General features: G+C 44.9%; 1 protein-coding gene across 1 annotated transcript in view; it reads right to left on the reverse strand.

Annotated features, from left to right (window-relative positions):
* syn2b (synapsin IIb) overlaps positions 1-15,850 on the reverse strand; it is a 666,583-nt gene extending 650,733 nt beyond the window's left edge. Inside the window, exon 1 of the mRNA XM_086001759.1 lies at positions 15,132-15,850. Within this exon, the coding sequence (XP_085857885.1) occupies positions 15,132-15,427 (296 nt within the window). The 5' untranslated portion in view covers positions 15,428-15,850. The remainder of the gene's footprint in view (positions 1-15,131) is intronic.
* Positions 15,851-16,081: the final 231 nt, after the last annotated feature.

Below are 16,081 nucleotides of genomic sequence, written 5' to 3' on the forward strand. Positions count from 1 at the left end.
AGGACCGGCCTCTTCCACCTCCGTAACATTGCCCAGCTCCACCTCTGCCTCAGCCCATCTGCTGCTGAAACCCTCATCCATGCCTTTGCTACCTCCAGACTCGACTATTCCAACACTCTCCTGGCCGGTCTCTCACCTACCACCCTCCATAAACTTGATCTCATTCAAATCTCTGCTAGCCGTATCCTAAATTGTACCAAGTCTCGCTCACCCATCACCCCTGTACTTGCTGACCTACATTGGCTCCCGGTCCGGCAATGCCTCGATATTAAAATTCTCATCCTTTTTCTTCAAAACCCTCCATGGCTTCACCCCTCCCTATCTCTGTAACCTCCTCCAACCCTACAACCCTCCAAGATCTCTGCGCTCCTCCAATTCTGACCTCTTGCGCATCCCAGATTTCCTTCGCTCTACCATTGGCGGTCATGCCTTCAGCTGCTGAACTCTGGAATTCCCTCCCTAAACCTCTCCATCCCTCTACCTCTCTCTCCTCCTTTAAGACGCTCCTTAAAACGTACGTCTTTGACCAAGCTTTCGGTCACCTGTCCTAAAATCTCTTAATGGATCTTGGTGTCAAATTTTGTCTGATGGACGCTCCTGTGAATTGTAATTAGTGGCACAAGTGTTTTGTTAACAAACTCTGATGAACAATACTTTCCTAAACCTTTTGTTAGTTCTCAAGAAAATCACTGAAATTTAGATTATTTTTGTTGCCCTCATTCCATCCGTATCAGATACTGCACATCTTTCCTTGAAAAAGTTGCTTTTTCTGATTATCATGGGATTGCGTCAATAAACCAAAATAAAGTAAAGATGTACTTTCCAGGGTGTGCACCTCAGTGCTCCAATGTACAATATAATGGAACAGTCAGACACAGGTTTATTATCTGGATTCCCCATGCAGGTAGTTTGTGATCTCAGCTCTATCCTGGGTTCCAGGTCCTTCCCAAGATAGAGCGAAGGAAAAGAGTCCTGCTCATCACCTAGCACCTGGCTCTAGAGAAATGTTGTTAGACCTCAAGGAACAGATCGCCAGCCCGGCCTCTTGAGAAGGGTTGTACTTGAGTATCTTTAGTGAAAATTGCATAAAATGGGGAAACATGGACTTCACAGATAAATATATCTCATCTGTATATTTTTGTGGGCTGTGAGTGATGCAAAAATGTTGCCAAACATATCATCGTGAGGGAAGATTCATGGTTATAGTCACTGGCCTACTTACTGTGCCTCAGTGAAAAAACATCAGCTGATCCAAAAAACATAACATTTAGTGTACAATGGTTTCATTCAAAACACCAAAACTTGGTCCAAAATCATCTATTACAGTACTGTACGTAAATATGACATTATTAACTGATTAATAACATATGGATTAGGAATACAACTACCAAATCAGATCCTCTTGCTTTTTAATCTAATTTCTGTGCTATGAAACTGTCAAGAGTGCAGCTTAATGAGTTTATTTGGGTCATTACAATATATGGGGACATTTTATATTTTGTAGTTGCAGCTATAAAAATTGCCTCCATAATAAAAAATTGAAAATTTTTATTTGACAGTTTGGGGAAAAAAATTGGGTTAGTTTGCGCCTCTCGTTAGCACCCCCAGGGGGGCGTTACCAGGGCGCAAATCCCCTAGCGCCCGGGCGTGGTGCCGCTAACACCTCCTGCGAAATTCAGCGGGAGATTAGCTGCAGTAGTAGCTGGTAGCGCCCCATGGCCCTGCGCCGCCAGTGATGATGTCATCGCTGAGTGACGCGACTCCTTAGCACCCCGCGGCAGAAATTTGGCTGCGCCCCGTGAAGCTGCCACAGGCGGTGTCAGCGACAGCCTCGCAGGTCGTGTTCCGGGCTGACCTCTGCTCACGAGGCGGTAATTAAAGGGGAAGCCCGGCTGCGCTCCGCATCACCATTTTATTGTTTTGGCCGACCTCCAGGTCAGCCCCTCCTGGCGGTCCTTGACATCGTCCGTGGCCGCCATTGCGCAGCCCGGTGCCGTGTCTCGATGCCGGGCTGCAGCCACGGCACCATACCAACCTGGTGGGCTAGTGGAGGCCGTCAAACGGCCTTCAGAGTGCGCAGCGTCCCTCCCCTTTAACGGAAGGGAAGGGGCAATGAAACGCGTCAGCGCCAGGCGGAGCAGCCGCGTAGTGCACCGGCACTACTGTGCTTTGTGCCCCAGACACCGCCCCGAGAGGAAGTGGAGCACCCGAAATAGCGCTCCACTTCCTTGCCGGGGTGGTAAGCCCAATTTAGCAGCCGGGGCGGTACTCCCGCGCCGGGCGCTAAATGGCTGGCGCTAATTCGGTTACCGCCCCCAAATGGGACGGAACCGAATTTCTCCCCTATTTCTTTAATCATAAAGAACATGCAGAGAATATAAACCATGTACGTGTTTTTATTCAATTCCCTTTTGTTTAGCACAGCTTTTTAAAAACAGTCTTAATCACTCAACCTGAAAGTCTTAAGTACTTATTGCTTGGAATTAATTTCATTTTAGACATTTTGTTAACTGTATATTACTGACAGACATCTTTGAACATGTTGGTGAGAGCACCAGCTCTTCTGTACCCAAGGGCAGAGTGTAGATGCTACCCTGGGGGCTGAATAGGCCTACTGTGTATACAAACACATTTGTGAGATGATGTACCTTGATGTTTTGCATAACATCGCCAAACATCTGTTTCCAATGTTTGTTGCTATGTCCGCCAAAAATAGATAATAAAGTTTTTAGAAAAAGCCGGAGATAGGCAGGGCTGCTCTATCATTGGAGTAAATCCAGTCCCATGTGCTTTGCTATTTTCCATGTCTGTCAGTAACTGCTCCATTTAAACATATATCTGGTAGACATCTGGCGTTGTAGGGCCCATTTGCCACCACTGAGCAGGCAGAGTACAAACTGTGCATGGTCCAAATATCAGCCCATTAAAATATTATTTATTATGTCATTGAAGCTGGCCTTCATTCCACCAGTGTTTTAAAATTGGAACGACTGGGTAGTCCTGCTGACCAACACCAGGGTGAGAAGACAATCTGCAGATGTGCTTCCAAGGCTCTGTTAATTTCCGCCTGAACCTAGCCAAGCGGAAGAGAGAGGCACAGCATGTCTCACTCAAATTTTCTGAAGTCTACTCAATGTTTCCCCACAGTGGCGTGCCTGAGATTTGGAATGCAACGTGTGGAGGTTTATGGATATAAACCAACATTGTATTGCTTTATGGTATGGTAGATTGGGGATTCACAGTGTGTCACCATCACACTACCTTTGAAAAAAGTATTTATAAATTGTGCTGGAAGGTATTTCTCAATACCCTGCAGCAGCCATACCATGATCATTAATCTTCTTATAGCAACATCATCCCCAAACTCCTGAGCACACCGACTGGAGGATCCCTATCGGCAGACATGATGGAATAAAGCCAAAACCAGACTAAAACCATCATGTAAAACTGAAAATAGTCCATGCTATAAATAATAAGAGTTACCCCTGGCAGTGATCTCAAAGCTGTAATTTGATCTTGCTGTTCAGATAATGGTTAGCAACTGCTATAAGCATTGCTCTCATTGTATATGCTGCCACTTGAACCCTACGGGTAATACTGGGCCTTGTAATTACTCCCTGGCAGCCTCTGTTCCCTGTATGATAGATATATTATGAGAAAAGTTGGTCAAACACTGCACTAAATAGTCTACCTTTAGAGAGTTACATTCCCTCATTTGTTAATATGTAAATTTAGATATATATATATAAAATAATTGTTCTACATTTGCAAGTAAGAGAACATTACTATAATTGTTTTAATTACATCTTAAGGATCAGTACTCAGTAGTTGAAGTATTTGTTGACCCTAACTCGCTGGTCAATTTAGCGTCCAAGGGGGGCATTATGCAGATTTGGAAGATTAGTTTACATATTGAACTGAAACAGTGCCACATTTCCTGTACAATTGCGATGCAGCGTTTGAATATGGTGTCAGCTTTGCCAAAGGTTTTTCCATTCTGATCACAATTTAATTAACAATAGGTAGAATCCATTAAATTACAAAGCAGAAAAGATCAGGAGAACTAAACTGGAACAGACAAAGGTACTGAAAGTGCGTGTGAAGATTTATTGTCACTGTCACGGAGCACTGCTGACATTATTTGAATCCCAAGGACTTATGCTATCTTCGAGTTACAGATCAGTTCTGCTCTGTCACAGCACTTGCTTAATCCATTGCACTGAGATATACAGTAGTATTATTTCCAAGTTATAGATCCTTTAAAGCAGAACTCAGTAGATCAAAATTTACAATATCTCTGTATTATCTCAAAGCACAAATGTGTAGTTTTATCATGTAGCAAGGATAATTTAGCATCATATTAATATACATTAAATTCAAGACATTGTAGAATACAAATTCTGAAATGTCTTCATGTAGCTTGATATTACTACAATGATTAATGACCGGGAAATCGATGAATGGTGAGTGGGAAGAGTGCAGGCAAGCATTGGCCTGCAGTATTTGTGTGGAGCTAAGAGGTGAAGTCCTCTCCTCTTGGCTCCACATTAAAGTAAGTAAAAAAAATAAAATCATCAGCTGCCTCCAGCGGTCCTTTAAGGACTGCTGGTTAGGCTGTTGTAGACCCAGTTTTTGTTGAATTTGACATCGAGGTCCTGAAACAGGCCCTTGTTTAGCATCTCTCGTAGAGAAGACAATATAAAATTAGTGATGGAGATTGCTTTCAGAACACCTCAGTTGCATTATGTCAAGATGAAAGAAGGCACACCAGCAAGATCAGTTTACACCCACCTGCTATTAAGCCACCAAGCATATCAGCAGGCCCTGACCCACCCACCTGCCCATGACAAAACACAACTACCTCTCAGAGTTCAGGCAAGCACAGAGCCAGTTGCACTGCTATGCCATCTGCTGTAAGGATACCTGTGAGGATCAGCTGCAGTACCAGCCTCAGTATTTGCTTCTAACCCAGGTGTCAAACAGGTGGTTGCAGCATCAATCAGCATGGCCACTGATTGGCAACAGCAGAATGACACAGCTGCCCAATGTCACCACACTGTTGCATTTCCCAAAGTAGAAGGGTTATTGATGGTAACCGTGGTTCTGCTCCTCTGCTACCACTCCTTATTCCCTCTCATCTGCACACTGTGACTCACCTGATGCTACTTCCTCAAACTCACTAATTGCACCCTCTGGTACCTGTCTACCTGTGCCAGTGTTACAAACATTGGGTGAAAGGAACACAGAGTACTGTGCGGTGACAGTGCTATCAAGCAACTTTTCCAGATTTAAAATGACAGAATTAGGACAAATGTTAAAATGTTGGTTCTAAACAGACCTTCAAACCAAGCTCCCATAAATGTGAGTGATATTTATGTCGACATAAGAAATGAATCGTACAAGCCTGGTGTTTAGGAGAGGCCTGTGGCATCACCTTTCCCTATTTGCTTTATGTTCATATGCAAGGATGTCCAGCGTGGCCTCTTGAAAGGGAATGTAAGGCCCAATCAGCTGAAAGACTATGGGCTCAAACCTGTGCTCTGCCTTGGATAACCAGATGTCCCTCTTGGAGAGATTGGTGGAGCAAGTGGAAAAGGCTTTCCAGGAGTCACTCATCTCCTGCAGTCCGCCCTCCCACTGATCAGTCAAAGTGATGAGCCCCAACCCCATGTGAGTGGCAGTGGTGCAGCGGGTGTGGCACATGTTGATCTCTCTCAGGTAGTCATCACACCTGCTCCCTCGCCACCCCCTCAAAAAGGCTAATGGACTCTTGGCTTTTATCTCAAAGGGGCTGGAATTCAAAAGTGAGGAAGTGATGCTTCAGTTGTACGGAACCTTGGTCAGACCCAATCTGGAGCACCGCTTTCAGTCTTGGGCACCAAACCTCAAGAAAGATGTATTGGAGGGGGTACAGCAAAGAATTCACCAGAATTATACCAGGGCTTAAAGGATCAAATTATGAGGATAGGATAGGTTGTATAAACTTGGCTTGTATTCCCCGCAGTTTAGAAGGACGAGGGTTGATCTAATCGAGGTATTTAAAATGATTAAGGGATTCAATGAGGTAGATGTAGAGAAACTGTTTCCTCAGGTGGGGGAATCCCTAACAAGATGGCATAATCTTAACATTAGAGCTAGGTCATTTAGGAGTGAAAACAGGAAGCATTTATTTACACAAACCATAGTGGAAATTTGAAACTTGCTCCCTTAAAAGGATGTGGATGCTGGGTCAGCTGAAATTTTCAGGACTGAGATTGATAGATTTTTGTTAGGTTAGGTTACCAAGGGATTTTGAGCAAATGCAGTTGAGGTGCAGATCAGCCATGATCTAATTGAATGGCGGAACAGGCTCAAGGGGCTGAATGACCTACTGTTCCTAGGACGGTGCCAGAAAACCAATGTACATGTAATGCATAATTTCAGAATTAGAAAAAGAATCTGAATTTAAAAGTTTGTTAGTGGTTTATTAAGGTGCAAGAATTCTTTAAGAGTTAGACACAGTGGAGTGGCAGAATGCTACTTTTTTTGCTAAATCTGGATAATTGTAATACATTGCAAGCGCCAATTTCTTAGCTGATGGGTTATTCCATGTCTCAATTATAATTGTCAGACAAAATCCTACCCTAAAGGTATCCATGTTTTGAATGTAGGGAACATGAACAATAGAGAACAGCATGATAAATAGGCATCGAATTAGGGCACAATGAAGGCACACCCAGCTAAGTCAACCCTGCAAAGTCCTCCTCACTACTCATCTGGGGACTGGTGCCAAAGTTGGAAGAGCTGTCCCATAGGTTAGTCAAGCAACAGCCTGACATAGTCATACTCACAAAATCATACCTATCAGCCAACATCCCAGACACCTCCATCACCATCCCTGAGTATCTTCTGACCCATCGACAGGACAGACCCACCAGAGGTGGGGCACGGTACTATACAGCTGAGTGGGAGTGGCCCTGCAAAGTCCTCAACATTGACTCCAGACTCCGCAAAGTCTCATGGCATTAGGTCAAACATTAGCAAGGAAATCTCTCGCTGATTACCACCTACTGCCCTCCTTCAGCTGATGAATCAGTACTCTACCATGTTGAACACCACTTGGAGGAAGCACTGAGGGTAGCAAGGACACAGAATATACCCTGGGTGGAGGACTTCAATGTCCATCACAAAGAGTGGCCAGGTAGTACCACCACTGACCGATCTGGCCGAGTCCTGAAGTACATAGCTGCCAGACTGGGTTTGTGGTAGGCGGTGAGGGAATCACAGGAGGGAATAACCTACTTCACCCCGTCCTCATAAATCTACCTGTTGCAGACCTGTCTGTCCATAATGGCACTGGTAGGAGTGACCACCGCACAGTCCTTGTGGAGACCAGGTCCCGCTTTCACACTGGGGGACACACGCCAACGGATTGTGTGGCACTACCACCATGCTACATGGGACAGATTAAGAACAGTCTAGCAGCTCAAAATTTGGCATCTATGAGGTTCTGTGGGCCATCAGAAGCAGCAGAATTGTATTCCACCACAATCTGTACCCGTTTCCTGCTCTCGCCCTGAACTAGATAAGTTCATTCACTTTACTTCCAATTTCCACCCTTCCCTCACTTTCACATGGTCCATCTTCCCTTCCCTTCCTTGACTTCTCCGTCTCCATTTCTGGCGATCGGCTTTCAACAAACATCCACTACAAGCCCACCGACTCCCACAGCTACCTGGGCTACACTTCCTCCCACCCCGCTTCCTGTAAGGACTCTATTCCATTCTCCCAGTTTCTCCGTCTCCGCCGCGTCTGTTCTGACGATGCCACCTTCCATACCAGTGCTTCCGACATGTCTTCCTTTTTCCTCAACCGAGGATTCCCCTCTACTGTGGTTGACACGGCCCTTGACCGTGTCCGTTCCATTTCCCGCACTTCTGCTCTCACCCCTTCCCCTCCCTCCCAGAACCACGATAGGGTTCCCCTTGTCCTCACCTTTCACCCCACCAGCCTCCACATTCAACGGATCATCCTCTGCCATTTCCGCCACCTCCAATGTGATCCCACCACCAAACACATCTTCCCCTCACCTCCCCTTTCAGCATTCCAAAGGGACTGCTCCCTCCGCGACACCCTGGTCCACTCCTCAATCACCTCCAACAGCCCTTCTCCTTCACCTGGCACCTTCCCGTGCAAGCGCAGGAGATGCAACACATGCCCTTTTACCTTCTCCCTTCCCACTGTCCATGGCCCCAAACACCCCTTCCAGGTGAAGCAGCGATTTACTTGTACTTCTTGCAATTTAATATACTGTATTCGCTGCTCACGATGCGGTCTCCTCTACATTGGGGAGACCAAATGCAGATTTGGTGACTGCTTTGCGGAACACCTCCGTTCAGTCCGTAAGGGTGACCCTGAGCTTCCGGTCGCCTGTCACTTTAATTCACTGCTTCACTTCCGCTCTGATCTCTCTGTCCTCAGCCTATTACATTGTTCCAATGAAGCTCAGCGTAAGCTCGAGGAACAGCACCTCATCTTTCGATTAGGCACTTTACAGCCTTCTGGACTCAACATCGAGTTCAACAATTTCAGATAATTATCCCTGCCCCCATTTTTCATGCTGTATGAATTTTGCCATTCCCATTTGCAACATTTTAACTTTCCTGCCTCTTACAAAAGTACAGGATGTTCTTTCAATTCCTTCCTCCCCTCCTAAATCCCGCCCCGCCCCCCCACCCCCCGTCTCTGCACCTGCTTAATATCTGTTACATCTCCAGCTTTTTCCAGTTCTGATGAAGGGTCCCGGACCTGAAACGTTAACTCTGTTTCTCTCTCCACGGATGCTGCCTGGCCTGCTGAGTATTTCCAGCATTTTCTGTTGTTATTTTACAATCTGTACCCTCATGGCCCAGCATATCCGTCACATCTCCATTACCATCAAAACATATAGCCAAGCCAGATTCAATAAGGAGTGCAGAAGACCATACCAGGCATACCTAAAAATGTGGTACCAACCCATTGAAGATACAACACAGGCCAAGATGCATGCTACACAGCAGAAGCAGTATGTTATAGATAGAGCTAAGTGATCTCACAACCAACGGATCAGGTCAAAGCTCTGCAGTCCTGCCACATCTTGGTGGTGGACAATTAAGCAACTAACAGGAGGAGGCGGCTCCATGAACATCCCCATCATCAATGTTAGCAGAGCCCAGCACGTGAGGGCAAAAGACAAGGCGGAAGCTTTCTCAAACATCTTCAGCCATAAGTGCCAAATGGATGATCCTTCTCAGCCTCCTCCTGAGGTCCCCACCATTACAGATGCCAGTCTCCAGCTAATTCACGCCACATGATATCAAGAAATGGCTGAGTACACTGGACAACACTCAGCTGCAGTGCTGAAGACCTGTGCTCCAGAACTAGCCGTGCCTCTAGCCAAGCTATTCCAGTACAGCTACAACATTGGCATCTACCCGACAAAGTGGAAAATTATCCAGGTATGTCCTTTTTTTTATTCATTCGTGGGATGTGGGCATCGCTGACAAGGCCAGCATTTATTGCCCATCCCTAATTGCCCTTGAGAAGGTGGTGGTGAGCCACCTTCTTGAACCACTGCAGTCCATGTGGTGCAGGTACACCAACAGTGCTGTTAGGGAGGGAGTTCCAGGATTTTAACCCAATGCCTATGAAGGAACAGCAATATATTTCCAAATCAGGATGGTCTATCACTTGGAGGGGAACTTGCAGGTGGTGGTGTTCCTATGCACCTGCTGCCCTGGTCCTTCTAGGTGGTAGAGGTCGTGGGTTTGGGAGGTGCTGTCAAAGAAGCCTTGGCGAGTTGCTGCAGTGCATCTTGTAGATGGTACACACTGCAGCCATGGTGCACTGATGGTGGAGGGAGTGAATCCTTAAGGTGGTAGATGAGGTGCCAATCAAGTGGGCTGCTTTGTCCTGGATGGTGTCGAGCTTCTTGAGTGTTATTGGAGCTGCACTCATCCCGGCAAGTGGAGAGTATTCCATCACACTCCTGACTTGTGCCTTGTAGATGGTGAAAAGGCACAGAGGTGAGGGGGAATTTCTTCACCCAGAGAGTGGTGAACCTGTGGAATTCTCTACCACAGAAGGCAGTGGAGGCCAATTCATTAAATATATTCAAGAAGGAGTTAGATATATTTCTTAAGGCTAAAGGGATCAAGGGATATGGGGAGAAGGCAGGGACAGGGTACTGAATTTGGATGGTCAGCCATGATCTCATTGAATGGCGGAGCAGGCTCGAGGGGCCGAATGGCCTACTCCTGCTCCTATCTTCTATGTTTCTATGTTTCTAAGGCCTTGGCGAGTCAGGAGGTAAGAGATTCACCACAGAATACCCAGCTTTTGACCTGTTCTTGTTGCCACAGTATTTATGTGGCTGGTTCAGTTAAGTTTCTGATCAATGGTGACTCCCAGAATGTTAATGGTGGGGGATTCAGCGATGGTAATTCCGTTGAATGTCAAGGGGCAGTGGTTAGATTCTCTCTTGTTGGAGATGGTCATTGCCTGGCACTTGTTTGGCGCCAATGTTACTTGCCACTTACCAGCCCAAGCCTGAATTTCTTCCAGATCTTGTTACATGTGGGTATGGACTGCTTCATTATCTGAGGAGTTGCGAATGGAACTGAACACTGTGCAATCATCAGCGAACATCCCCACTTCTGACCTTATGATGGAGGGAAGGTCATTGATGAAGCAGCTGAAGATGGTTGGGTCCAGGACACTGCCCTGAGGAACTCTTGCAGCAATGTCCTAGGGCTAAAATGATTGGGCTCCAACAACCACAACCATCTTCTTTTGTGCTAGGTATGACTTCAGCCAGTGGCGAGGTTTCTCCCCGATTCCCACTGACTTCAATTTTACTCGGGCTCCTTGATGCCACACTCAGTTAAATGCTGCTTTGATGTCAAGGGTAATCACACTCACCTCACCTCTGGAATTTAGCTCTTTTGTCCATGTTTAGATCAAGGCTGTAATAAGATCTGGAGCCGAGTGGTCCTGGCAGAACCCAAACTGAGCATCGGTGAGCACAAAAAGTAGGACAAATCCAATCCGGCCAATTACTGCAGCATCAACCTACTCTCAATCATCAGTAAACCGATGGAAAAAGTTGTCAACAGTGCTGTCAAGTGGCATTTACTCACCAATAACCAGCTCACCGATGATCAGTTTGGGTTCCTCCAGGATCACTCGGATCCAGACTTCATTACAGAGTTGGTCCAAACATGGACAAAAGAGCTGAATTCCAGGGGTGAGGTAAGAGTGACTGCCCTTGACATCAAGGAAGCATTTAACCGATGCTCAGTTTGGGTTCCGCCAGGACCACTCGACATCAAGGCAGCATTCGTCTGAGTGTGGCACTAAGGAGCCCTGGTGAAACTGAAGTTAATGGGGATCAGGAGGAAAACTCTCCAGTGGCTGGAGTCATATTTGTCAGAAAGGAAGATGATTGTGGTTGTTGGAGGCCAATCATCTCAGCCCCAGGACATCACTGCAGGAGTTCCTCAGGGCAGTGTCCTGAGCCCAACTATCTCCAGCTGCTTCATCAATGACCTTCCCTCCATCATATGGTCAGAAGAGGGGCTGTTTGGTGATGATTACACAGTGTTTGGCTGCATTCACAATTCCTCAGGTAATGAAGCAGTCCATGGTCGCATGCAGCAAGACAATATGCAGGCTTGGGCTGATAAGTGGCAAGTAACACGTGCACCATACAAGTGCCAGGCAGTGACCATCTCTAAACAAAAAAGAGCCTAACCACCTCCCCATGACATTCAATGGCATCACCATCACTAAATCCTCCACCTTCAACAGCCTGGGGGTCATCATTGACCAGAAACTCAACTCGACTAGCCACATAAATACCATGGCTAAACGAGCTGACCAGAGGCTGGATATTCTGTGGCGAGTGGCTCAGCTCCCGACTCCCCAAAGCCTCTCTGACACCTACAAGGTACAAGTGAGGAGTGTGATGGAATATTCCTCACTTGCCTGGATTGGTACAGCTGTAACAACACTCAACAAGCTCAACACCATCCAGGACGAAGCGGTCTGCTTGATCAGCCCCATCCACCAAATTAAACATCCACTCCCTCCTCCACTGGAGTACCGTGGTTGCAGTGTGTATAATCTGCAAGATGCACAGCAACAAGTCGCCAAGGCTTCTTTGGCAGTACCTCCCAAACCCGCGACAAGGGGGCAGCAGCTGAATGGGGACACCATTATCTCCAAGTTCCCCTCCAAATCACACACCATCCCAACTTGGAAATATATTGCCGCTCCTTCATCGTCGCTGGGTCAACATCCTGGAACTCCCTACCTAACTGCATTGTGGGAGTACCTTCACCACACGGACTAGAGCGGGTCAAGAAGAAGGCCCACCACCATCTTCTCAAGGGCAACCAGAGATGGGTAATAAATGCCGACCTTGCCAGCGACGCCCGTATCCCAAGAATGAATAAAAATATATATATTTTACTTCACAAGTGAAGGAGACTTCATGACTTCGAGATTGCAAATGATGAAGGTACAGAAGCTAAGTTTCAACTATTGTGCTACTTTGTAATGTCATAAGAAAACTGCTGCAACATTCATTAATTTCCTAATAAGGCAATTCCACTGAGCAATCTGGGAGAAGCAAAAGGGAATCCAAGGACAACACTGTAACAGGTTATTCAGTAAATTATAATTTGGGGACCAAAAGTAGACTGTGGATTGTGGACACACCTGATCACTCAAAAATAGCCATTTAACTAATATTGATTTATAATTCACCCTCTTTCATTTATCTTGTTAAATGTTAGTTTAAGTTAATTTTGCTCTTTTAAGTTCAGATGAATTTTTATAAATTGCTGATAATCTTGCATAATTGGCTCTCAGCAGAACAACTTCTTCTGTTGTGCAATTAAAGAAGTCAGTATTCCTGAGTCCAAATGCATTTATTCTACCCTGTAATGCTGCAGTGAGCAGGAATGTGATATAAATTATGTTTACTATGATCTGCAACCATTTGAGAACCATGATAGCATTCTTGCAGCATATTCATGAGTTGTAATCATACACATAAAGTACTTTGTTATAATGATGAGGTATTAACTATGCTCTATTGTGAAAGAAATGAATATCAAATACTTTATTATGAACCCTAATAAATTGATCTCTGATGGATTGTAAATTAGCGCTGCGAGGAATCTGATATGTTCCCTGTTATATTCTCTTTAATTTGATGCTTGAACAACAATAAACATAAACATGTAGAATAAATATATAGAATGAAAGCATTGTGTACAGATTAATACCCTCTGGAACACAAGCAGTAGCAACAGTATATTGATTTTTTAGGCAATAGGAAAAGCAAACAAAAAATACCATAGGTTCCCAAAGTGTCTGATACTAAGATTTTCTGAAAGTTCTGTAACCTGATAAAAATTCTTAAAGCAGGTTCAAATTCAATCAATATCTGTCTAAAAGGAACATGGCCAGGTTCTTTAATGTTTTATGCTCAGCGTAGTGCAGCCATTTATTTTTTAGCATAGAATAGGCTTTTTGAAAATTAATATTGCAATGCTGTAATAAAAATATTATATGGCTGAACAGAACCTTTCGAAAGCCAATCGTCTCTAAAAATAGTTGCCCTGACAAAAGTGTCTACGAACCATCTCTACTAATTTTATGATTGACTGACAAATTGTACTACATTAATTGCTTGTTGTAAGAATACATACAATGACAGCGCTCCAGAACAAATTGTTCATTTACTTGAGCACTCGGGTTGCCATGACACCCTTTTCCTGCCACAAATTGCATTTAAGTAACAAGGCTGAGGGCTTATCAGTTTGCCTCGAACATCAATTCAATTATTTGGAAATGATGTCATGGAAGGGTGGGTGCGATACAGCATCTGTGCAGGTGCAACTTACCCATAATTCACAGCACGGCAAGAGATGTCATGGCAACACAACTGACTCAAATACTGTAAAGGGGCACAAAGACCTCTGCCCGGAGAGGTGGACAGCAGCACAGAAACATTCCGGATAATTAATAGGAGTGAAAACTGACTAACATAGTGAAAAGAACAGCTACACCACAGGTGGTTCAATCTCCTTTAATAAAAAACACTCACAATGCTACTGTCAAGCAATCATGACTGGATATTATGTGATAAAAGGGATAATTGTGATGTTTACTTAATGTCACAATTTCAGAAGATGTAGGTTAACCATAAATGTTGTTTTAAAATATTTTTGTTTTCGAAAGTAAACAGGTAGCTTTCTTGCCGCTGAAATATCAGTAATTCTGTTTCAGCCCAGACACCATTTGTAAGAAATATATATATATTTTTTACACATTGATCTTTCTTGAGAAGACTCATGTATACTGAAGAAGGAAATCTTGGCCTTGGGGTGAAATACCATTACCAGCTATGAAGTGTTGTTATTTGCACCACCATAGATGGGCCAAATTATGTTAACTAGAAGCGGCTGTGCATCGATGTAGGAGTTATCTAGGAGTATGTTATAGCGAAAACAAATTTAACATCCTCACAAAAATTAAAAAAGTGGTTTTTTTCGTATTGTGACTGCTGCGCATTACCTAGTTTACACAAGTCCGTGGCTGTTGAGGAAACGTGGCTCAAGATATGGAAAACACAGGCTAGTTGTTCTGCAGTGCAGTGTGGACGGTTGTAAGAAAGACTCAGGAGAGTTACAACAGCACTTTGGGTATATCCCCCCGCCCCTTGAGTATCCCTCCATGGCAATTAATATAAAGAAGGGAAGCAGTGAGTACAAGCTGCTTGTCACTGAGAACTAATTCACCACAATCTCCTCCATTCCCGATGGTGTTCAAATAAAAGGGAATGCATACATTTACCGAGAACATAAAACTACATTGTCTTCAAGTGTCTAAAGGCAGAACAGAGCATTTATTAATCCTAGTGTCGGAATTTTAAATACACACGTGTATTTTTCAGTGTCCCTGAATTTTGAAGCGATTTCTCCCAAAATATAATATTACTGAGTGATTTTACCCTATTGCTTAGTAGGGAACAGTGATTGATCGCATAATGGCAACAACAGTCCTGTTGTGCTGTCTGTGTGAGCAGACACAGGAGTACCTACCAGTCGGTGTGAGGTTCATCAATAATGAGGAGAATCTTGGCTTTCTTGGCAACACCAGTGGATGTTTGCTCCGCTATTCCGGCCGCAGCAGCTGCCGTAGTTTGCTTGACAGCATTTGAAATGGAGCTGAAGAAGCTGCTTCCGGTGGACTGGCTCGACTGCCTCCTTTCGGGGGTGGGGGAAACTGGCGGAGGGGGCTGAGGGGGATCTGGCCGCTGCAGGTCAGTCATGTATCCATTTGGCAAATTAGCAATAAAACTGCTGTCAGAAAGCCTTCGGCGCAGAAAGTTCATCATTTGTGCTGAATCCGACGGTGGAACCTTGAAGACCAAACAGGAACAAAGATAGAAGGGCTGGGTGCCAAGCAGTTAGGTGGAGAGGGGAGTTTTCAGAAGCCCGGCAATGCTGTGTAATGAGCAAGCTCCTGTGCGATAGCTTTGTATCTCTGTCTCTAAAGAGTGCTCAGCTGGAGAGTCAGAGCTGCACATATGCTGACGTCTCCCTGCCACAGCTGCTGTAAGATTGTAGTCACATTCGGTGCCTTGCTCTTTCTGCCGTGCCTTCCTCTGTCTTCCTTGACTGAAGCGCCGCTCAGACACAGCCACTGGCTGATTAGCAGTCAAATGCAAACTGCCTCTTCTGTTACAGTCTAGATTGCTTCAAGTGATGTGCTCTTGAATGTTATAGGCGGCATGGAGTTGTCACATGGCAGCCAGTGAATGCCCCCTATAAATATGCAGATGAAAGGTGGGACACTGCCTACATTGTCAATGTGGCTTTTCACTTCCTGTATTTCTTTCTGACTTTTCAGCCCTGCCTTTTAGCTGCAAGGGAGTAATGAAGAATGAAGATATACATTCTCTCCGTATTGCAAATGATCACTAGGCAAGCAGATGTTTTACAATGTGCTTTATTTATATCACAGTTACTAACAAATGCACTCAGCAGCA

Source organism: Somniosus microcephalus, chromosome 11 (assembly GCF_052327205.1).
Source record: "Somniosus microcephalus isolate GS21.2 chromosome 11, FLI_Smic_1.0, whole genome shotgun sequence".
NCBI classification, from domain to species: domain Eukaryota; kingdom Metazoa; phylum Chordata; class Chondrichthyes; order Squaliformes; family Somniosidae; genus Somniosus; species Somniosus microcephalus.